At 48.5% G+C, this 21,354-nt stretch overlaps 6 protein-coding genes across 7 annotated transcripts; 3 read left to right on the plus strand and 3 right to left on the minus strand.

The window, feature by feature from the left end:
• Positions 1 to 1,729: 1,729 nt before the first annotated feature.
• Positions 1,730 to 5,531, plus strand: LOC131288576 (pancreatic triacylglycerol lipase-like). The gene is made up of 5 exons (XM_058317722.1): positions 1,730 to 1,862; positions 3,788 to 4,663; positions 4,728 to 4,946; positions 5,024 to 5,357; positions 5,426 to 5,531. The coding sequence occupies exons 1-5, from the start codon at positions 1,730 to 1,732 to the stop codon at positions 5,529 to 5,531; spliced, it is 1,668 nt and encodes a 555-aa protein (XP_058173705.1).
• Positions 5,532 to 6,449: 918 nt separating this feature from the next.
• Positions 6,450 to 7,848, minus strand: LOC131292448 (uncharacterized). The gene is made up of 2 exons (XM_058320826.1): positions 7,574 to 7,848; positions 6,450 to 7,502 (listed from the first exon to the last, which is right to left on the minus strand). Exons 1-2 carry the CDS (start codon positions 7,589 to 7,591, stop codon positions 6,642 to 6,644), a joined length of 879 nt encoding a protein of 292 aa, XP_058176809.1. The 5' UTR covers positions 7,592 to 7,848; the 3' UTR covers positions 6,450 to 6,641.
• Positions 7,849 to 8,222: 374 nt separating this feature from the next.
• Positions 8,223 to 9,407, plus strand: LOC131294177 (probable U2 small nuclear ribonucleoprotein A'). Of its 2 annotated transcripts, XM_058322233.1 has the most exons (4): positions 8,223 to 8,382; positions 8,472 to 8,619; positions 8,682 to 9,166; positions 9,268 to 9,407. In XM_058322233.1, exons 1-4 carry the CDS (start codon positions 8,301 to 8,303, stop codon positions 9,291 to 9,293), a joined length of 741 nt encoding a protein of 246 aa, XP_058178216.1. In that variant the 5' UTR covers positions 8,223 to 8,300; the 3' UTR covers positions 9,294 to 9,407. The 2 variants fall into 2 exon arrangements, with proteins under 2 accessions (XP_058178216.1, XP_058178208.1); XM_058322225.1 differs by having other exon boundaries at positions 8,682 to 9,407.
• On the minus strand, positions 9,206 to 10,331 carry LOC131294166 (serine/threonine-protein kinase Nek5-like). Its single transcript, XM_058322214.1, has 2 exons — positions 10,204 to 10,331; positions 9,206 to 10,126 (listed from the first exon to the last, which is right to left on the minus strand). Exons 1-2 carry the CDS (start codon positions 10,269 to 10,271, stop codon positions 9,379 to 9,381), a joined length of 816 nt encoding a protein of 271 aa, XP_058178197.1. The 5' UTR covers positions 10,272 to 10,331; the 3' UTR covers positions 9,206 to 9,378.
• Positions 10,332 to 10,638: 307 nt separating this feature from the next.
• On the plus strand, positions 10,639 to 11,871 carry LOC131290158 (eukaryotic translation initiation factor 3 subunit G). The gene is made up of 3 exons (XM_058319480.1): positions 10,639 to 10,734; positions 10,909 to 11,372; positions 11,442 to 11,871. Exons 2-3 carry the CDS (start codon positions 10,922 to 10,924, stop codon positions 11,801 to 11,803), a joined length of 813 nt encoding a protein of 270 aa, XP_058175463.1. The 5' UTR covers positions 10,639 to 10,734; positions 10,909 to 10,921; the 3' UTR covers positions 11,804 to 11,871.
• Positions 11,872 to 12,407: 536 nt separating this feature from the next.
• On the minus strand, positions 12,408 to 17,971 carry LOC131282060 (facilitated trehalose transporter Tret1-2 homolog). The gene is made up of 4 exons (XM_058311449.1): positions 17,796 to 17,971; positions 17,413 to 17,690; positions 13,421 to 14,563; positions 12,408 to 13,354 (listed from the first exon to the last, which is right to left on the minus strand). The coding sequence occupies exons 1-4, from the start codon at positions 17,801 to 17,803 to the stop codon at positions 13,140 to 13,142; spliced, it is 1,644 nt and encodes a 547-aa protein (XP_058167432.1). The 5' UTR covers positions 17,804 to 17,971; the 3' UTR covers positions 12,408 to 13,139.
• Between the last annotated feature and the right edge of the window lie 3,383 nt (positions 17,972 to 21,354).

Consider the following 21,354-nt stretch of genomic DNA (forward strand, 5'->3'; position numbering starts at 1 on the left):
AATCGCAACAAAAACACCTGTCAAAACAAGTGAATTAGATTGCATGGGGGCACAATTTCTCCACCAACAATGCTTGGACACCGCGTGACAACCGTTAATTTATATTAATTTCATTCGTCTCTACCTCGGGTCATGTTTTCCGCATTCGGAATCTCCCGAGCGGGAGAGATACGTCACCGGAGGGAGGCAAAGGGGTATTATTTAATTGCAAATAAGCCGCCTGCATGGCCGCCCTCTTATGGCATAGTAAAGCGATCGCTCGCTAAGCGATTTCTGTTCGCTTTCGTACCATGCCTCGTCGAAGCCATTTCGACCAGCGTTCGACTTTCTTTTTGCGCCAACAACGATTTTGCAGCGCCGTGGGGAGAAACTGTTACCGTAAAACCCTCCTTCTGGGATGATGATTTTTCTAATTGCATTCGCAAAGCGACAGGCAAGATTGCCTCCACCGTTGGCGTTTGCGCCTTATTTCCGCCGCAATGATGTAGTTGCTCCCTTTAGCGATAGTCTAACGCCCCGATCGATGGACGGCCCCTCGGCCGTTTGTTGACATACCGACAGTGACGTCTTGGTTGGCAGAACAATAATCACCAGCTTGAGCGGGCTGTCCATCACATCCCATCGAATGAGTTTCCCAAGCAAATTAATGATCGACCACCACCAATGTGGCTGAGCGTATAGTTATGAAACGTCGAACCGCTCGAAGAGGCCGTACGACACAACATTAGTGGTGGTTTTCCCTGACGACGAGCACATATGTTGATGTCATGCATTCCTAAAACCCACCGTAATGCTTATCGAAAGTGAAGTTTTTCGACGATTGGAGAGAATAAAATAAATGATTGAGTGGAAAGAGAAAGAGAACAACAATCGCAAGCCATTTGTTATCCGGTTTTCACGCCCTGTTTGGGGGTTTTTGCCAAAACGTGGCACCGAAGGAATTACAACTCTTTTTTTTCCATTGTAAACCACCACATCTTCCCGGGAGAGGGTTAAGAATGTTTACCAAAATAAAACTAGAAAACCAACCTCCAATCACTTTACCACCACCGGACCATCGGTGGGCAAGACCATGTCGACTCAAGAAAGAAAAAAGAAGGGCATCGCACGGGAGGAGAAGAAACCGGTCGACCTTTCCAAATATTCGAAACGTTAACGGATTGTCAACAACAGCTGCATGTGGTCGCGGAAGGGTTGGGAAACCGGGCAAGGGGGGGAAGCTGTCAGTATCATGTTTGCCCGCATCGCGGAGACTGGGAATGATAAAGACTGGAACTTTCGGAGTCTGAAGAACTGCCCAACGGCTGCTAGAAGAAGACGTCTTGGAACTGAGTAAAGGTGCACGACCATACACCCCAAGACTCCATCCAGTTGCGACGTGCGAGCGCTGTCGGGCATGCAGCATGATTATTAATGACTGCGCACGTCCTCCTCAGCAGTAGCTCGGCATTCGCCCTGGCAGGTAGTTTCTTTGTATCCCCCTTTGATTCAGTAGTTCAACCGCTCCATACTGGGAGCGGGTGTTCCCTACGTCAGCAGCAAGTAGTGGTCGGGGCTGCGTGTTAAGCACCGATTTCCTTTCCCGCAATCATCACGTCACTCTTAACGCTTTTTTGTTTGCTCGCGTACTCAAGTGTCTTCGATCATTAAGTACTGTCATTTTTATAATTTCGCATTGTTTTCCGTTTCTCCACCCGCGCGCGCTTTTCTTTGCAGACACACCAAAACGATGTTGGGCTTTCTAGCTTCATCATTATTAGCTATAAGCATCATCTGCTCGGCTGATCCCGGACAGGCCGGCCCGCTCGATCCGGTCCTCAACTGGGCCCGGATGGATAACATCAATCTTCCCTGGTTGCCATGTAAGTACCCGCACCTTCGTTTTCAACCCATCGCCTACGACATTTCCATGCACACGATGTCCTTGTACCAGCTGTGCATTATGTCGTAACAAATGTTTGATAATGGTGGAGGCAAAATCTGGCGTTTTTCCAAGCGCCCCTACAAGGGAAAACTAAACGGAACAGAATGTTGTGTTGGAAATCCGAAAAATAAAAGAACCTGATGGTATTTCGCTTGTGAATCATCAAGCGTCGTTTTTATCCTGAAACACGTGGAAGTGACATTTTAGAATGTGTTTTATTTTGACCTTAATGAAGGTACTTAGTTTATTCTGCGAAAATTAATTAGGAAAATTTGATATATTCCACATGAGACCTGTTTGACGTCCGTGCAATTACCTTGCGTACTGTCTCGTAAGCTACTATCAAAAAGTGAGGCAAACAATAGTTAAACAATTTTTTCACGTTTGATCAATTTGGTTTTTTTCTTATCATTATTGCGTTATTATCTCGTCATTACAAAACACAAGGTCACCAGAAGTTCGTTGTATTTTTTGTTTAACACACAATTACCATTTTATACATTTTAAAATTTTGATATGTTTTGCTAGAACCTAGTATGTTGTAGAAATTCTTCTTCTAAAGATATTTCTCATTCTCACCCTTGCTTATTGCTAAATCAATGCTCTCGGCCTTTTTTTTAACAAGAATTAACATAATTTCCTTCAACCTCAAAGAGGTGTTGATTACACTTTACTCTTAAATTTTTCATCAGTTTAGTGATATTATTCGAACCCATAATGAAACTCCTTCAAGGACAAGGGATCTATTTTTTTTGTTTATGCTTTTGTGATCGATGATGCCATCCCATCGCTTTACGGGGAACTTGTTTGGCCTGCAAATAAAAAGCCAATCACTAACATACAAAAACAAAATGCCCAGCAAAGCAATATCGAAATCAATTCATTAACCTCCTGAACGAGTGAGCCTTCGGATAATTACCATCTTTTGTTCTACCCTTTTCCTCCTTCAACCCTTGGGGTTATACCGAAACCGTGTGTTCAATAAGGCAACAAATCTGTTGCAAACCAAACCGAACGCTAATCGTCGGTATTGCAGTGCTTCTTCAGTCCGGTTAGAGATTATTGGCACCTATAAATCTGTAAGCCAGAGCCAGACAACGTTCATCGGTGGGCTGGGAGATTAATCGACGAGCGGAGGGGGGGAGGAGAGAGGTTTGTCGAAGGTCCATTTTGTAACGATATGGGGACATTGAGCATAAGCACGGAAGGGTTTGGACTCCCGGCGCGGCATTCGTGCACGTAACAGCTCTGCTTTTCTTTCCCCTAACGTGTGGGAACCGCGAGCGCGCAATTTGCAAGATCGTTCAAGATGAACGTTAAGTAACCACGCGCGCCGTTTTTTTTTTTCATTGTATTTATTATTTGGCTCCGATGTTACGTTTTTATCCGAATGAAACGCGCCTGAAACCAGCCGTGGCGAACACAGAATGCGATTGGAACGATTTTGTCTCGAACGCATCGAAGCATCGCCGGCTCGAACTTTCCTCATTCTCTCGGCCTTCGGTTTTCACACCTTCATCTCCATCGACTGGTCTGTGTGTGTCAACGGCGAGTGAGGGAAACCTCACCCCTCACCCTCACCCTCGCACACACCCGTACCCACGATGCCGCGAAGGTCGCGAACATGTTCGCGGCGATAATTTGCCAGAGCAAAGGAAGATGCACAACAAACAACCCAACTCACCGGAAACTGGGTCACGTCAACCAGCGCGTGTGTGTGTGTGTGTGAGCTGAAAAGTGTGCCGAAACCCGCCAGTCGGCATTTGGGAAGCCCTCGAGTAGGGAAGGGGGAACGGATTACATAAAACCACGATGCGTTGATTATGCGTTGACCTTCGGAGTGACCTTTACCGCATATTCCAGATGAGAACATGACGCGCTGCTACGGGGAGCTGGGCTGCCTGAACATCACGAAGGACTGGTACCACCTGATCTTCCGGCCGTTCAACGTGTTCCCGCTGCCCCGGAGCGTCATCAACACGCGCTTCATCCTGTACACCGAGAAGAACCCGACCGACGGCCAGCTGCTGCAGGCGGACACGAAGGACACACTCGTCAAGTCGCACTTCAACCCGGACTGGGACACCAAGTTCATCATCCACGGGTTCATCGACACGCCGCTCTCGAACTGGGTGTCGGAGATGCGCGACGAGCTGATCACGCGCGGTTCGCTGAACGTCATCGTCGTCGACTGGGCGGGCGGATCGTTGCCACTGTACACGCAGGCCACGGCCAACACACGACTCGTGGGCCTGGAGATCGCCTACCTGATCCGCCGGCTCCAGGAATACCGAGGTCTGCGGGCGGAAAACGTCCACCTGATCGGACACTCGCTTGGCGCACACACGGCCGCTTATGCCGGCGAGCGGACACCCGGCTTGGGCCGCATCACGGGGCTGGATCCGGCCGAACCGTACTTCCAGGGCATGGGACCGATCGTGCGGCTCGACCCGTCCGATGCCGCCCTGGTCGACGTCATCCACACGGATGGACGCAGCGTGTTTCGGCTGGAGATCCCCGGCTACGGCATGTCGCACGCCTGCGGCCACCTGGACTTTTACCCGAACAACGGCAAGGAGCAGCCGGGTTGCGCGCTGTCACAGGAGGGCGCCGCCACCATCCCGCTGACGTTGATCAAGGACGGCATCGAGGAAGCGTCCCGGGTTCTTCTCGCCTGCAACCACATCCGCGCCATCAAACTCTTCATCGACAGCATCAACGGAAAGTGTCCCTATGTTGGTAAGTCGTCGCTGTAAGTATTGGTCCGTCCGATTACTCACTGCAGCCCGCTTCACTTCCACAGCGCATCGGTGCCCGTCGTACCAGCATTTTCTCAGCGGCAACTGCTTCAAGTGCACATCCGGTAACTGCGCCCTGATGGGTTACCACGCGTCCTTGCCAATCACCACCGCCAAACAGAATGTCTCGGAGAACGACGTGATCAGCGGATCGTCCATCGTACCTGTCGCTCCTCAGCCGGGTAAATACTTCCTCGCGACGGGCCGCGACTTTCCCTTCTGCCGTAAGTTCCTCACGCCACCGCTGCTTTGGTTTCCGGTGAATAACTTCGTTCCTTCATTGCTCTCTCCCCCCTTCCAGAGCGTCATTATCGATTCACGGTCGAGCTGGCGAAGCCGAAAGTGGCCGAACCGTGGGTTCAGGGCCACCTAACGGCCGGCCTTTTCTCGGAACGGGGCGCCCTACGTAATATCGACCTCACGCCGAAGGGAACGGCCCGCCTGGAGCACGGTACCACGTACCAAGTGGTCGTCACGAACCCGCACGATCTGGGCGATCGCATCCGGAAGGTGGAGCTCTCCTGGACACACGACATGAACGTCCTCGAGCCGACCACACTCTGCTTGTTCTGGTGCAACAGCCACCTGTACGTGAAGTCGATCCAGGTCGAAACGATGCAGATGCCATCGCGAGAGTAAGTACCACGCCGGAGTCTTGCTTTCCCCGATACGGTACTAACACCACTGTCCGTTTGCTTTCTAGGAAACGCAACATCGAGTATCCAAATAAACTATGTGCGCCCAAGCGCGAATACGCCGACATTGCCAGCCGCGGCTCGTACTCGTTCTACGATAACTGCAAGCGATAGGAAGTGTCTCGCCGTCTCCGTCGGGGGCGCACGTTGCCAGCCTTAGAAGAGGTACAGGTTGCCAAGACTTTCGACAGGGACTCTATGGCGACTAGTTTAGAGAATAAGCGCGTCGTGTAATTTAGTTGAAAGCTAGACATTCTCCTAGAAGTAGTATTCTTTCCACCGTCTCCTATCCTCATCTGGATAGTAACAGGTGATAAGTGTTTTTCCTTTTTGCGCGTCGTGGTGATGATCATGGATGAGCCAACAAGTTCTTCGTTCAGACGCGCAGATAAAACCTTCCTCCGTGCTTCGCTCGAAACATCTTTCCACTATGTCGCGTTCCTTTAAATCATTTCTATGAAATATTCGACGTTCTCGCGCGCGTACTGCTCCATTGACTCTTAACTATTAGGCTACATTGCATACGGACACATTTGTTTTAGGGTCGTGAATTAGTCAATAAGTTGTTGCAATGCCGATTTAGATTTTAGTCTCTTCCCGGTTCGGAACATAGAAATGGATGGATTGTTCTTGGAAAAAGAGCGCGAAAAGCACGCGTTTATCGACGGTCAATTTGGGAGGATTTTGTGCATTGGTAGATTTTAAAACCAAAGTGATAGACATTTCCGAGGTGTCGGGACCGGAAGAAGGCGAACAGGCGAATGCTGGTGTATTCGCCGGCGATCATTTCAACTCGTTTTCTTCACCCTTCGGAAGCCATATATGAAGTAATGCTTGCGTTTTTTTTCCTGCGTTTTTGAACCTGTTCAGATGAAATGTGTACTTGTTTAGCAGTTCTAGTTACCGGGCATGCTGAAGACCAGTTATTAGGGGAACGGCAGACCGGTAGGTAAACCTTCCATGCGTTTAGTGAAATACTTTGCAACTGAAACAACATTATTGTGATACATATACGAAAAGAGTGACTGTAGATTATGAAATAAAAAATGATACAATTTATTTCGTCGTACCGTTTTTGTGTTGCAGCTACCAGGTCCTATTCACATACTCGCGTATCCAAATCATTTAAACCCTCTGTGTATTGCGGTGTTTAAAACTTAAAAACTAATCAACGGTTTTCGAGAATCCGACGATTGCGTCATGCGGGGCTTAGCTTCCGCGTCCTCACGACATGGCACCATTCGTTAGCGCCTGTGCCAGATCGTTGAGACCGTGCGAAAGTGCCAGCATCGCCGAGGACATGTTGGTAAGTGCCTGGGCGATGACTAGCTTGGAATCGTCAATTTTTCGCTTCTTCATGACCGTTTCCAGCTTCTCGGAGGTGCGTTTGAGATCTTCTTTCAGGCGAGCCTGCTGATGCGGTGCTGTACTTAGCGGTGTAACTTTGGGTCGTAGGAATTCACTCGTGGCACTGATAGGACTCACCGAAGCCAGCTCGACGTACTCTGTCGGGGCGGGCTGCTGCGCCATGGTCTTCAGCTCCGCCATCGAAGGCTTGCGTATGTGCAGCTCGGTGGTAACGGTCTGCTGCTGGATGGCATCTTCACTCTTGCCAAAGGTGGCCACAAACTCATCGTCCAGCTGATCTTCGGTGTAGTTTTCTACCACAATTTCCTCCTTTTGCACGCCGGTATCTTCGGGGAAGTACTCCTCGCTGCTCATGGTAGCATTGTCGCCACCACCGTTATCGACCGCTTTTGTCCACTGATCGAGCACATCGTAGCAATTTCCGGCCCGCAGTATGCGCACCTCCAGTGGCGTGGGTCCGATGCGCTTGGAGCGGCCTTCAATCACCAGTCGGCTCTTTCGGCGCAGGTTTATGATAACGTCCGCCCAGTACTTTACCCACTTGGAGGTCGATTTGTGGGTACCACCTTCTAGCTTGTTCAGGCGTTGTGTTGCTTCGCTCCAGAATTTTTGACGCTCCTTGCTCTCATCCAAGCTTTCCAGCTTCATTTTCTGCTGGTATTCCTCAAATATAAGCACCAACTCCTCCTTCTGAAGATGCGACGCCGATTTCGGTTTCTGTCCCAACGAGATCCCAAGATTGCCGTTGGTTACAAAATGTGCCTCACTTGAAGGTAAACATTACTTACATCGGGAAGCAACTCCATGGCGAGGCCGATTTTTTCACCGCGTATGAAATTCCTACTCTCCACAAATCAATGCCACAATGGCCATTGAGGGCCTCTGTTTTGCGGAAGAATTGTACCAGGTTTGCGCGCTTTCCCAGCGAATGAAGATAACCGACGATAACGTTCACGAAACGAGAAGACGGTGACGATGAGACGACTTGAAAAGTGTAAATATTTTCGGTGAATTTTAGCGCTTCTTATGAGAAAAAAGGCTCAGCTCAGGCGCGTCACTAAGCACCAAGGACTACGTAGCATTGAAGCAGGTAGAGGAAATTGAGCATGGTGACATCGAGAATACAATCGAACAAATGGATTTTGACATTACGAAAATATTCAATACACGGCAACAATCGCATTGGTTGATTCTTTTGGTAAAGTAATCGCTTTATTGGTTACTAGTCCTTCAGAAATATAGCATTTTCCGATCCGCATACTATAAAGTCCCATTTATGCAGTTATATCCAGCTATATTGCATGCAAGCAAGCCATGTTGTACCTTCTACAGTATATAGACACTTTGGTTTAGTGAGATGAACTGTCACTCGATCGCTATCACCTTTGACATCTGTCACGCTTTCTCACCTGTCACTTCTCAGTCGTGTGCGAAAGACGCTTTGCTTCACTTGCAGTTTTGGGTAAAACATAAACATTTATTTGCCACTGAAAATTGCTTGTAAAAGGGCACAAAATGGTGAAACTAACGCCAGATCTGATCAATCAGTCGATGCAGTACATGAATCCCTGCCGGGACCGTGAGCTTGATCTTCGTGGTAAGTCATACAGCCGGCTTTCCTACCGGCAGCGCTGTTGCTTCCCTCAGTGAAGGTTCGTTCTGCAATAATGCTCAATACGGTTTCAGGATACAAAATACCACAGATTGAGAACATGGGTGCCACCCTGGATCAATTTGACACGATAGATTTCTCCGACAATGACATTCGCAAACTGGATGGGTTTCCTCGGCTTCCGCGACTGAAGTGCCTTCTGCTCAACAACAATCGGATCGTGTATGTGTGCTGGAGAGAGATTTAAAAGGCGAAAGATTATAATGTTCCAACATCCTCCACAGACGAATCAGTGAGAACCTTCACGAATCACTACCCAATCTTCAGAGTGTTATACTTACGGGGAATAACATACAGGAGTTGGGAGACTTGGAGCCGCTGACAAAGTTACCCAACCTCGAAACGCTCAGCTTACTGACAAATCCTGTGTCGACCAAGCAACACTATCGTGAGTATTGTGCTTTCCGTTTTCCCAGCCTACGGCTTCTAGATTTCCGAAAGATTAGACAAAAGGAACGCGAGGCCGCCAACCAACTGTTCAAGTCCAAAAAGGGAAAGGAAATGCACAAAGAAATCATGCGTAAAGCGAAGCAAGCGATGCCAGGAGTGGTTGGAACAACGACGCCCGAAAAGCAAGCAGTCCAAAATGCCACACCAGCAGATATTCAAAAAATCCGGGAGGCGATCAAACGGGCCACCAATCTGCACGAAGTGGACCGACTCAACCGTATGCTACAGTCTGGGCAGATCACTGGGGATATAATGAATGGTAACGAGGCTGCTATACATCTATCCAATTCGAATCATGCCTAAAGGACAGGTGATTTATAATATGCAATAATACTTTGCTTTATTTCCCACTTACATTAGGCAACAACGTCATGGAAACAGAGTAAACACTCGGATAGGAACAGATAAAACGCTACTACAAACTGGTCAAATGTCTGGTCGAGAAGTACATAAAAATAAAGCACACGGCGATCACTTGATCCGGTCCAGTAATTGCTGCACATGCTGTTGTTTGAGAATGTTTTCCAGTGTCCAACGCTTTTTCGAATCCACTTGTATCATCATATCACATAACATCTGCATCTCTGGTGAGAGACCGTGTTGGCTGTACGCGATCTGTGGAACCCGGAACTTTTTCTTCCTACCCTGGGCAAAGCAATCCATGAACGGATGCTCGAGCATGCACAACTCATAGAAGATGATCCCAAGGGCCCACACGTCGCTTTTGTAGTCATAATCTTTGCCACGGGCCACCTCGGGAGCCATGTACAGAGGCGTTCCAACGATCGTGCGATTCAGATCGTCATCGTGCATTATTTTGGACATTCCAAAGTCGGCTAGCTTCAGCCGGTTGTCGACACAAATGAGCACGTTAGCGGGCTTCAGGTCACGATGGATTACATTTCTACAGTGCAAGTAAATAAGTCCGTCCGCGATGTCCCCAAATTTGGCCGTGATGGTGTGCTGATTCAGGAAGGCGCCGACGGCAGCACGTCTTTCGATGAATGTTGCCAAATTGCCGCGCTCCGCAAACTCCAACATTATATTCCAGCTGGTTGCTGTTTGGAAATACCCAAAGTATTGAATGATTCGTGGATGATTGAGTTGCGATAAAATGGTATGCTCCTTCAGCACCGCTTGGTAAGCATATTCGGGACTGTTGTAAGGAACACTTTTGATAACGAACAATTGATTGAAGTATCGATACAGCGCTACGGAACTGAGGGAGGACAAATGAATTGGTATAACAAATGAAGGCGTTTACACATTTAATGTTTAGTTCAAACATTTGCTTACCTGCCGAAACATCCTTCGGCTAATAGCGCTTGCAACTTTAATGCAGCCGAGTCAAATTGGTAATTCATGTTGCGTTGTTTAATGCTTTTACATCTGCGCGCTCAATTTCAGATTTCTTTATAATTCTGTCAAAATAACTGTAGGTTTATAACTACCGATTGCCACAGTTGATCTTCCAATCATCGAACCGTCTATCGACTTTGGGTTTCCGGGAAAATGTAAATGTTGCCGACCTCTTGCTTGTAAATATTTTTAAATGTTCAATGAGCCTATTAATTTTTCTTTCAATTGCGCTAGGTTCAACGATTATCAAAAGAAAAAGGATAAGAGAGCTGGTTCCGTCAGATGGGATTCGAATCTTTGGAACTGGTTTAGGGAGCGAGTCTTCCGAATCCCGTTTCTGCCAACACTAGTCTGAGCTACCATTTTAATTCGCCATCTGTCAAAAAGCAAAATCGTGTTCTTCGCGATTTCGTCAAGCAAAGTAAAGTTTTGCGTGGTTCTTTGGTTCTAATACCGTATTTGATAGATGTAAGTGCTTGTTTTCTTGTGGAACATGAAGTAAACCCGGCAATCCATGTTTCCTACAACTTCTAGCCAGCAAAACAGAACGCCACCGCACGCTTCTCTCCAATCCATCCGTAGATGACGTCGTCATCGGGAACTGTATGTGCCGAGGTGTTAACTTGTGCTTTTCATTCGCAGAGATCGATACATCATGCCAGCGCTGGACGATATTAAAACTTCCTGGGCCGACGATGTCGAGTTGGACTCCTCGTCGCTTCCTCCGCCGTCGGAGGTTGTTGAAAACGGGCAAAAGATCGTGACGGAGTACAAGTACAACAAGGATGACAAAAAGGTGAAGGTGGTGCGGACGTACAAGATCAGCCGGGTGGTCGTGCCGAAGTGCGTCGCACGGAGGAAGAACCTGAAGAAGTTTGGCGACTCGGCCACCGATCGGCCGGGACCGAATCCGCAGACAACGCTGGTGTCCGAGGACGTTTTCATGCAGTTCGTCACCAACAAGGAGGAGGAGCAGAAGTCTGAGAATGCGCTCGACTCGATGAAGAACATTGTCAAGTGTCGAACCTGCGAAGGAGAACATTGGTCGTTCCATTGCCCGTACAAGGGCACCCCATACGACAAGCCCGCTAAACCGGTACCAGCTCGTAAGTGCTTGTGTTTTATTTTGATTTTGTTGGATCATACTGATTCGTTGTCTCGTTTTTAACCATCAGCGGTTCCGGAAACGACAACATCCAGCAAACCCGGCAAGTACGTTCCGCCGCACATCAAGGAGAGCCAGGCGAAGGGCCTCGGAGGGCAAATGCGACCCCGCGATGACACCAGTGCGATCCGTATCTCGAATCTTTCGGAAGCCATGACCGAAGCCGATCTGGAGGAGCTGGTGAAGAAGTTTGGCCCGCACACCAAGATGTTCCTGTCGCGCGACAAGAGCACCGGCCTGTGCAAGGGCTTTGCATATGTGCATTTCCGTTCCCGCCGCGATGCAGCCACGGCGATCGAAGTTTTGAATGGTTACGGTTACGATCATCTTATCCTCAGTGTCGAATGGTCCAAGCCTCAGAATCCTCAGTAAAATCGTGCACAAACGCTTGTTGTGGGACATTTGCGAAGCGTGGGAAACGTGTATTGCTGCGTAATTGATTCCATCGAGGGTGGTAGTGGCGGGAAGGGCTTGCGAATAATTATATTGGCATTGTGAACGTTGTGAAACAGGAAACAATATTAAATATAGCAGCAAATGGAACAAAAACCACCAATTTGTCTTGTTATTGTGTTTGAACAACGAAAGAAACTTGATGGAAAACGAGAAAATGGTAAAAATGGTAAATATGCTCTTAATACCCTTCAATTTGACAAATGTAATTTTTTCTGGGGCACTTCCGAGAAAACTTGCATGCAAGTCTTAAGAAAGTGGGCAAAATTTGCATGCAAGTTGCATGCAATTTTCACGAAATTTACACCGAAAAATACACGAACAAAAATTTGCGATTTTTTCGATAAAATTTTATGGAAGTTGCTCGCATTTTTTCTGATTTTTTAAAAGTGTCCAAGACTTGTGTCCGAGACTTAAAACAATTGTTTTCAAACGATTACTTACGCGATAAAAACCACGTGTTTTTCTTTCTAGTGTGCTTTCGGATGTTTTTTTAATTAATTTAAAAACAGAAATTTGTCTTGTTTAGTAGCTGACTTAGTGCTTTATTTTAGTTTTTCTCGAGAGAAGCTACAACAGTGTAATACACAGTTGTGCAACGATTTACAAAGCTTTTAAATGGCATTTTGCACTGATTTCATAAGTACTACACTTCTATCTTCCGCGAACCTAAGAAAATAAGTATCATATACCATTTTCTGCAGGCCAAAAGAGACTCGAGTTTGCAAATGTGTCCCCTCTTTTGCTGCTGAGGCACTTGAGGCGTAATAGTTTAATCCTATATATCCTAGGACGCAGCAGAACACGGATCTTTCCTTCCGGTCAACGACATTGAGTCTTTCTTCTGGTTTACTTATACGTAAGCGTCCTAACGATTCATTGTCGTGTTCTTGTGCATGTTCTCCCCCTTTGACGAGTGCATTTATGTGGCTCAGCACCAGATAAAACAGCTTTCCCTTTGCACGTTCCTCTTTTATTAATTTCATCTTTCTCCTAACCTCTTACGCTACCATTTACACGCTAAATGTTTTTCCTAAGACACGTCTACATGCAATACGTCTTTTAATACTTAACGTTTGACTGTGTTATAGATAACATTTAAAACTAAAGTCAGGTTAAAAGTAGTTTAACTTAACAACACACGCTTCTGCTGCCGCTCATCTGATCCTGGGGGGAACATTTGTTTCAGGAAAAACACAGTTCTAGGGAAGCCCTTCGATGGTGCATTCAGAACCCGCTCATCCTCGCTTGGGAGTTAAGGAAGCAGTTTGTTTTTCTCCGCCATCAGAACCGGCGGCTTAGCGCCGTTCCCCATCAGAAGCAGCTGCTGGCCATCGCCCGTGCCTTCCGCGCCGCCAGTGCCAGCTTTCGGCTTCTTCAGCGTCTTCAGTCGGCCGGAGAAGTAGTCTTCAATCTCTTGCAATGTCTTGCCCTTCGTCTCAGGCAGGCACTTGTAGAAGAAAACGGTTCCTAGGGAAGGAAAACGGTGGATTAGTTTGCCGCCTTTGGTTTAGTGGTGTGGTGGTGATGTCTTACCGGCGAACGAGAAGCATCCGTAAAGGATGAACGTTCCGTGGCGCTGTAGGACGTGCGTTAGGAAGGGGTACGTTTTCACCACGATGAACACGAAGCTGTGTGCCATGCAGGTCGTAAAGCCCCCGACCAGCCCGCGGACCTTCATCGGGTACAGCTCGCCGATCATCACCCACGGCACGATGAGGAACCCGACCGTGCAGGTCATGATGAAGATGAAGATGCATGCGACCGGGAACCAGGTGGCGGTCGGTGCGATCGGCGGCACACTCGTGTCCCACTGGTGCTTGAAGTACAGGTACACGCCCAGGCCGACCATCGTGCAGCCGCACCCGATGCCGGAGATGAAGGTGAGCGGACGGCGGCCACAGCGACGCAGCAGGATCGCACCGAACATGGAGAACACGAGGCGGATCACACCGAGCAGGATGGTGCACGTGTACTTGTCCATCGTGGTGCCGGAGTCGCGGAAGATGTCGACGGCGTAGAACGTGATCGTGTTGACGCCGCTAAACTGGTACATCATGAAGTAGAACGTGAGGATGGCGAAGGGTTTGAGCGACGACGGATGCACCAGCGCCTGGACCGTCTCGTGGAAGCTCATCTTCTTCTTGCCGGACGCGTTCGTCTTGGCGGCGAACGCCTTCAGCTGGTCCACCTCCCGCTCGATGTTGACGCTGGAGCCGCGCAGCTTCGCCAAGCTCTTGAGCGCCTTCTCGGGCTTCTGCTTCGACACCAGGTAGTTGGGTGTTTCCGGCATGAAGAGCATGAGCACCAGCGCCAGCACCGGCACCACCACCGAGATCCCGGACAGGACCTTCCACGTGGTGAACGCACCCAGCGTGTACTGGATCAGCACGCCCAAGCTGATGCCGGTCGTGGCGAGCGCACACAGCATGCCACGCAGGTGGGGCTGGGTCACTTCGGAGGTGTAGACGCGGGCCGGGGCACCCACCATGCCCGAGCCAAAGCCGGTCAGGACGCGCCCAGCATAGATCATGCCCACGTTCGAGGCGCTCGCAATCATGATCCAGCCGATGATGGTCGGGATCTGCGTCACGATCAGCGCCTTCTTGCGCCCGAAGTTGTCCATCACAAATCCACTCAGCAGACATCCGATCGGTGTACCTATCGATGACAATGATGCTGTTGGAAGGGAAGACGGGGAAGAGCATAAAACATTCCATTACATGGGTGAATACTACACAGTATGCTATGAGAAAAAAGTTTTCTAAAAAACAAGCAAAATTTCCTTGCCGCAAAAACATCCGACTGTTTTGTAAAACCCATGTTTGTTGTTGGGTACGGCGATGAAGGTGGTGTGCATTTGTGTGAGCTGTACAAACTATAATTCGCGTCTTACATCACTCGCCAATGTACTATCATTCGAGGGAAGCATGATAAAACCAGGTAACCATGTAAGGTTCACGCGCCACGCCAGTGGCCAGGGGATACGAGATCTCGGTCATCCAACCGACTCCACACTGGCCATTCCCGGTCGTTCTCGTTGTGTCGAGTACTCTCCCCCCCACGAGGAGGCCACCTTTAGCCGTGGCAAGGAGGGTAACGTTCACCGAACGATTTCTTATCAGCTTCTCGGGCAAAGGTAAACAGCGTCAAAGTGTCTCTTTCCCTTCACTCGCTCACGAGTCTATTACCGTCTGTTACTTGGATGAATGTTACCGAACGCTTTTTGAGCCATCCCCGACTGTCGCCCAGCTCCAAAGCCTACTTTGTCCAAAGATTTTTAACCTCCTGTTGTTTGTAAAACAGATCATCACGGTAGCTTTGGAAGGAATTTTGTTCAACGTACGTGGCAGCTGTTGTTCTTCTTTTCAGTAACCCAAACACAAGAGCGTCATGAGGATAACGTTATTGACTAAGAACAATCCGCGAGCTTGCAGCCTTATTCATTATTTTTACGCAACACACAATGTTTGGACTTTGAAGCGTAAATTATCGTTGATCAGCTGTTTTCATATCGCTCGCCAACGAGAGACAAAGGTTGAAGACGAATTGCCTAACGCCGACCGTTTGGCAATGCCACCCCGCGATCCGGAGGACAATTGATGTTGTGGGCAGTTGTTGCCCCATCATCGAACTTCGACTGACGGCATGCCGCATGTGCGTGATAGTAATTAGGAGAGATCCACACCCCGGAGGATGCGTCCCCGCCGAGCTGGCTTCCTTCGTTTAAGCCCGGTGGCCGGGTCGTCCATCCGTTTATTTCGTTATCGTCTCCTTCGCGGTAGGTGGCACTGAGCTAAGCGAGAGCGCTTCGTCATCACCGTCGACCGTCGGCTAACACAAAACAATTGAGCTTCAAACTGGATCGCACCGGGTGACCATCCGTTGGAGGGAGACGACGCCGGTCGGTGCCATTGGCAGGATGTCCTACTACCCGCTGTCCCCGCTGAGCGTTCGTCTTCTTTGTGACGCAATGTCGCACGCAAGGCAAAATCAATAGAACAGGCTCTAGATGATTCGTTCGTCGATGCTCCGCGAGAGCAGCATCAACAACCGAACCGCGGTCAGCTGCTGAGGCTGCTTGGTCACTGGGAGCTTCGGAACTGGGTCAGGGTGAAGCGTCCTGGAGGGCGGTGTAGATATATCGCCGTTTAATGGGGTACGCGAATAATGTTGCTGATTGTTTCAAACAATTGCTGTCTTCGCCACTATCATCATCAATCGAGTGGTCCCTTCGTGCTCCCTCGGGGGTGGTGAGCCTTTTCCACCCAACCTCATTGGTCTCTATCTTGCCTATGTATCGATGGCACCGTAACGAGCTGAACAAAAAAACTCTCCTAGCAGATAACGCTATATTCAGCAAGCGGAACTCGTTCACGCGCGATAAGCTTTCATTTCCCAATACGACAGATAAATGTTTGGGATATTGGGCTTTTGAGACCGAAATTTACAGCCAATAGTTGTAAACGCTTATCTTCGATAATTTTGCACAACGACCTCCCTGGTGATAAGGTAACGAACGGAAATTTCCTTCAGGATGATCAACACCCAAAGCATGAGGAAGGAACCATCAATCGGGTGACACGTGCCAATCCACAGCGGACGAGTGCAGCGGACAAATTGCAGGCAAAATAAAAACAAACAGATCGAAGTGAGCGTTGGCAAAGGCCGTTGTCTAGGAAGGCGCGATTATTGTTGTCCGTAAACAACGACGGTTTGCGCGGCCAGCTACGCCAACCGGCGGCGTCCGTCCGTTCGCGTCGGTATTGTGTTGGTGTGGAGCGGTCGAGCTAAAAATAATTCCAAATATGATACGCCGTCTTCCCCATCGTTGCCGCCGCCAACAACCGGGAACACAATTTTGCGCTCTGATTCTTAACGAAGTCATGTTTTCTGGCGGATGCAAGTGGAAAACCAGATTTAGGCAGTTGGGCGCGTCCGGCCGGCAAAAACAAACCGGAAGAATCATAACGTGGCTGTCTGTTCGCCCGAGGGATGACTCAGAACGTTGTCTTACTTTACTCTGTGGAAGGCTCGTACCCTTCCGCTCAAAGTGCAACACACGTTACACGCTTTGAGTGCAGGGGTGAAAGATCTGGCCACTCTTCCCTCCCTCAACCATCTCCTCAGCGTGGCGATGATATTATCGGGCGGTTGCGTTGGTGTATTGATTTCGCGCACTTTAACGCTTCATTGCGAGCTGCATCAGCTGATGGTGATCTGGTGCATCTCGTTACTGACCCTTACACTCTGCCGTTGAGTGTGTATGGATGCTAGTGCGGTGTACACACAGATCGGTTAATTTTATCTTTACGTGCAGAGGCTCGAACACATACAGAGAGCGGGGAAGTGATTGACTTCCGATGTCCTTGTGTTCGGTCGCTTGTTCCTCGAGGGAAGACCGGTGCGGGCACATGACTCGTTAGATTTTCCTATTTCCTCCCGTGTCCGATCGTGGCAACAGAAGCAACGGTGTTCTACTTATCGCGGGCATGCACGCAATAAACCGGAACAAGGCTAATACGTACCGACCCAGGACGATTGACTCTCGTCCACCGGAATGAGCGAATCCGCCGCCTGCAGCTGTGGAATGACGACAGCCGAAAAGCCAAAGATGAGGCCGGTGTTGATCGTGCCAATGTTAGCGATGAAGGCGGCTATCACCTGCCGCAGTGCCTTTCCCCGTTCCGCCGCCTTGTTCGGCTGGCTTTCGACCGTGGCCAGCGTCGTGGCGGCTCCCTTCTCGTTCGAGGTGGCCACAATCTGTGGCATTCTGCCTTTGTCCACCAAGACGACCGAGTCTTTTCTGCGAAACAGGAATTGAGAACATGGTGTGGTGTTAAAAAAAAGATTCCAACAACTCTCCATCGTCCGACCTTGGCCCTTATGGGACAACACATGACAAACCTACCCAGTCATTTTGTCTTTTCTACACGTAAACTTTAACGTCAAGTGAACACTATTATCAGCTTGAACACACAGGACTTCCGGTGTGACTGCAATGCAATCTTTTCTTAACAATATTCACAGCACTTTTGGCAGGACACAGGGTCAGAGGTTTTGTGTCTTCCGGTGGTGGAATGAGACGGTTCCAGTTCGCTTGTTAGTTTATATATCACAGCCGAGTTCACGAAATGTAGACGTAGAGATTAGGAAGTTTTTGGCGGTGTACTAAAGTAACTGTCCACTAAAATGGTATCCAGTGGAAACAGTAGTCGATCTTTCTTCGCATGATGCAATAAACGGTGCACATTTTACAGGGGCACGAAACATCTATTCGTCACTTCTTCACTCGTTTCATTTGAACAACTGCCAGAGTTAGTCAGAAACTGTAAATGGAAAATAGATTACATTTATAAAGTCATGCAACCAAAATTATACTTCTATGGAAGAAAAGTTATCGTATCGGAATGCTGTAGAGTAGTCCACACATCAACCAACACGCACATATTACACACTATGGCCACGTGGTGGTGGTCATTTGCTTTTCTTTGTTCGTAGGAAGTGATTTAGCCTGAAGCAACTAATAAGGTTTCTCGCAAACAAGACATTTATGCAGAAGAAAACAAAAATCCCTTGCAGTTGAGAGGAAACTATCAGCGCCTACTATGTGATGGTCCGTATTATTCCTTTCTTTCTCGTCACATTGCCCCAACATCTGGCATTTCTCGTTGAAAGAGAAACTCGGATGAACCCGATGGCAAACAAATAAAACAAATCGTCACAACACACCACTTTGTATATTCGCAGCTTTTCGACCGAAAGCAAATCATAGGCAGCTGAAAAACGGTCCACTGTCAGATTTGCACCAACAAAAGCCGATACACTCAACGTCAACCACAAATTCACCAAAACCTCTCTACGGTGGCCACCGCGCAGCGCTAATCGTGCTGGGCAAAGAGTTTCAGATAAGGGAATATAGTTTGCATTTGCACAGCGGTTTAACCGCGACGCAAAACGGATGTGGGTTTACTATTTGGCAAACGTTACACGATTGAAACTTTACTGAACCGTCGATCGCGTGCACAACACGTACGTACGAATATATCCGATCCACATCGATGTCGCACCGGAACCGAACTAAACCACCACGGTACTTCCACGAGCTCCTTAAATGCCCGCCCGTCTTCGAAGCCGGCTCCGGAGAGAGTACGCGGATCTAACGAACGGGTGAAGTGTGAACACGCTGCGGTCGGTCCCCCCCCCCCCCCCCCGCGGGTCACGTCGTCCGTCCCCGTCGTTGGACCTACCAAGATAGAGCAAAGAGCGAACGAGCGAGCGGGAAATATAAGTTGACGCCGCTCGGCAAGATGCCGACAAGACGCGCGCTGCACATTGCACTGTAGTTCTCTGTCCATCCGTCCGTCCGTCCCGGCTATTACTACCACTTTGCCACCATCTGCCCGGCGCTTGTTTGGTGGTGTTTATCATACGCCGGTTAAACGCCGATACGAAACGCAAATGACAAATCAAGCACCCACGGGTAAGTGCTTCCGAATGGTTCCTTCTCTCGTGGATGAGGGGGAGAATTTGCTTCAATTTCAAAAATCCATTTCTAATCATGTTTGCTCGATAGTGGAGTGGAATAATTACCTTAAACAAAATATCGAGTGCTTCAGTGAACTTTTGTCACGAGCCAATTGTACTAATATTTGCGGAGCAACAGAGACACTTTGCGAAAGAGCTGTACAATACTGAACTGTACGGTGTTCTGCATACTGCACTTTAATGTGGCGAAATAGTGCAGTAAACAAAAATTACTCTCTAACCTAACGTGGGCACCCTCTTATCGAACAGATTGTAATATAGTGGATCCACTGGGTTTCCTAATTTGAAAACACTGTGAACACGTGATTAACACAGGGCATCCGTAATATCAAGTACTTGACTGATAACGGGTGACATCTTCACGGTGTCTCATGCGCAACCTACCGCCTTGCAGTGGCGTTTATTTCTAGGGTTAGGACTTTTGCTCCAGCTACTGATCCACTTCAAACGTCGTTAATGAGGCGAAACGAAGCGTTTCGGCCTTTCCACTGTGCCGCCATCCAACACTCTCCGCACGTGTCACAAATGGATGCACGTGGGCGATCGGGGAATGGGAAAAAGGATCTGCAAACGGGGCCATTGCATAAGCAATAGATCATCGTATGTTTATTATTGATTGTTTAAATTTGCAGACCCCATCGGGCGTACCGTACCTTCCAGCAGCGGAATCTTGTTTAATAATACAGCCTAGCTCGGCAAAAATGGATTTTGTTTTCAATTGAAACGCCTTATCGCGTGCTAGGATCGTTTACTTTCCCACATCAGATTAGAGAAGAAGCAGTCACTACAAAGAGGTGGAAAAGGGAGGGGTGGAATGCGGATTGTTTATAATTTGGAATCGGGCCACGCGTATCTCTTGCTTTCTGCGCATCTACGTTCGTCCGCAGTGATCTTCTTATTCGAAGCATAAAGAATGCACTGCACCCCAACTCCGTCCTGTTCCGTAGGAAAAGGGAAACGGATCGGCAGTAGGAAGACGACGCTAAAGTATATAACTGGAACACGGAAGATCAGTTGAAAACGAAATCCGTCGTTGGATGCTAGTTATTTTATCATTCTCTTTTGCGTAAACCCGTTTCCTCAGAACCGACTCGAGCTACGTAATCGAAAGTCCTGTTGGAGTTGAGGATGAGCACGAAAGGCTGTACCAACAACTTGACAACGTAGAGTTACTGTTCTGGTGCCAATGTCGAACTCAGTCGATTGCGTATATGGTGGCAACATAAAGCGTGGAGCTTGTTGGGCAAATATTTTGCAGCCTTTCGGTTTGATCTCGTTAACGCCTAGCCGATTTCATGATTCCTGACGTCATGGGGCGCGAGTTTTACAATCGCTGGAAACAGGAACGATCGCGGGGCAAATAAACAAGCGAGCATTGTGAATATTCGCGAGTCCATACGAATCGATGACGGTCCCATTGTAATACGCTTTGCAGCGATTTAACAGTCCCAAATGTTCGAATGGGTTGTGCAAATATGGCAGCAAACAAATCATCGGCTGACTGTTGCCAATCGAGGGGCCCCGGAAAGCCGGGTCGTTGGTGATACCGTTTCGTTAACTGGAGGGCAAACAGTTTCGGTATGGTTTGTTGATCATGGGCTGGCAGCCGTCCCGAGCTGCAAAGTGATATCAAAGTCCTTTTCAGTGCGTCGTTATCGTTTGTCGAACGAAGATTCACAACCTCCCCCAAAACCTACAGCCCAAAATCTGGAGGCCAAAGCCGCTATATGGCAGGGTGGTGATCATGAACCTTTCCTAACTCCTGCTCTCCAGCATACCAGCATCACGGGAGAAGATGTGTTTTTGATTGATTAGCGGGACACATAAGAAATTGGAACTAATTCACTCAATTGCATTGCGCCCTCAGGCCCTGACGCATCTCTCTTGTCGCAAGGGAACTTCGAGAGGCGTTGTTTTGTGTG

This window comes from Anopheles ziemanni, chromosome 2 (genome assembly GCF_943734765.1).
Source record: "Anopheles ziemanni chromosome 2, idAnoZiCoDA_A2_x.2, whole genome shotgun sequence".
In the NCBI taxonomy this organism is placed as follows: Eukaryota; Metazoa; Arthropoda; class Insecta; order Diptera; family Culicidae; genus Anopheles; species Anopheles ziemanni.

What these genes read in the sequence shown, in the direction of transcription:
- LOC131288576 (XM_058317722.1), top strand. Translation starts at nt 1,730, where the DNA reads ATGTTGGGCTTTCTAGCTTCATCATTATTAGCTATAAGCATCATCTGC. An exon ending in CCGCGACTTTCCCTTCTGCC is followed by an intron (nt 4,947 to 5,023) that starts GTAAGTTCCTCA and finishes CCCCCCTTCCAG; the next exon opens with AGCGTCATTATCGATTCACG. An exon ending in ATGCAGATGCCATCGCGAGA is followed by an intron (nt 5,358 to 5,425) that starts GTAAGTACCACG and finishes TTTGCTTTCTAG; the next exon opens with GAAACGCAACATCGAGTATC.
- LOC131294177 (XM_058322225.1), top strand. Translation starts at nt 8,301, where the DNA reads ATGGTGAAACTAACGCCAGATCTGATCAATCAGTCGATGCAGTACATG. An exon ending in CCGTGAGCTTGATCTTCGTG is followed by an intron (nt 8,383 to 8,471) that starts GTAAGTCATACA and finishes ATACGGTTTCAG; the next exon opens with GATACAAAATACCACAGATT. An exon ending in CTCAACAACAATCGGATCGT is followed by an intron (nt 8,620 to 8,681) that starts GTATGTGTGCTG and finishes CATCCTCCACAG; the next exon opens with ACGAATCAGTGAGAACCTTC.
- LOC131294166 (XM_058322214.1), bottom strand. Translation starts at nt 10,271, where the DNA reads ATGAATTACCAATTTGACTCGGCTGCATTAAAGTTGCAAGCGCTATTA. An exon ending in GCCGAAGGATGTTTCGGCAG is followed by an intron (nt 10,127 to 10,203) that starts GTAAGCAAATGT and finishes GTCCTCCCTCAG; the next exon opens with TTCCGTAGCGCTGTATCGAT.
- LOC131290158 (XM_058319480.1), top strand. Translation starts at nt 10,922, where the DNA reads ATGCCAGCGCTGGACGATATTAAAACTTCCTGGGCCGACGATGTCGAG. An exon ending in CGCTAAACCGGTACCAGCTC is followed by an intron (nt 11,373 to 11,441) that starts GTAAGTGCTTGT and finishes TTTAACCATCAG; the next exon opens with CGGTTCCGGAAACGACAACA.
- LOC131282060 (XM_058311449.1), bottom strand. An exon ending in GAGTCAATCGTCCTGGGTCG is followed by an intron (nt 14,564 to 17,412) that starts GTACGTATTAGC and finishes CCCTTCCAACAG; the next exon opens with CATCATTGTCATCGATAGGT. An exon ending in CGGATGCTTCTCGTTCGCCG is followed by an intron (nt 13,355 to 13,420) that starts GTAAGACATCAC and finishes TTCCTTCCCTAG; the next exon opens with GAACCGTTTTCTTCTACAAG.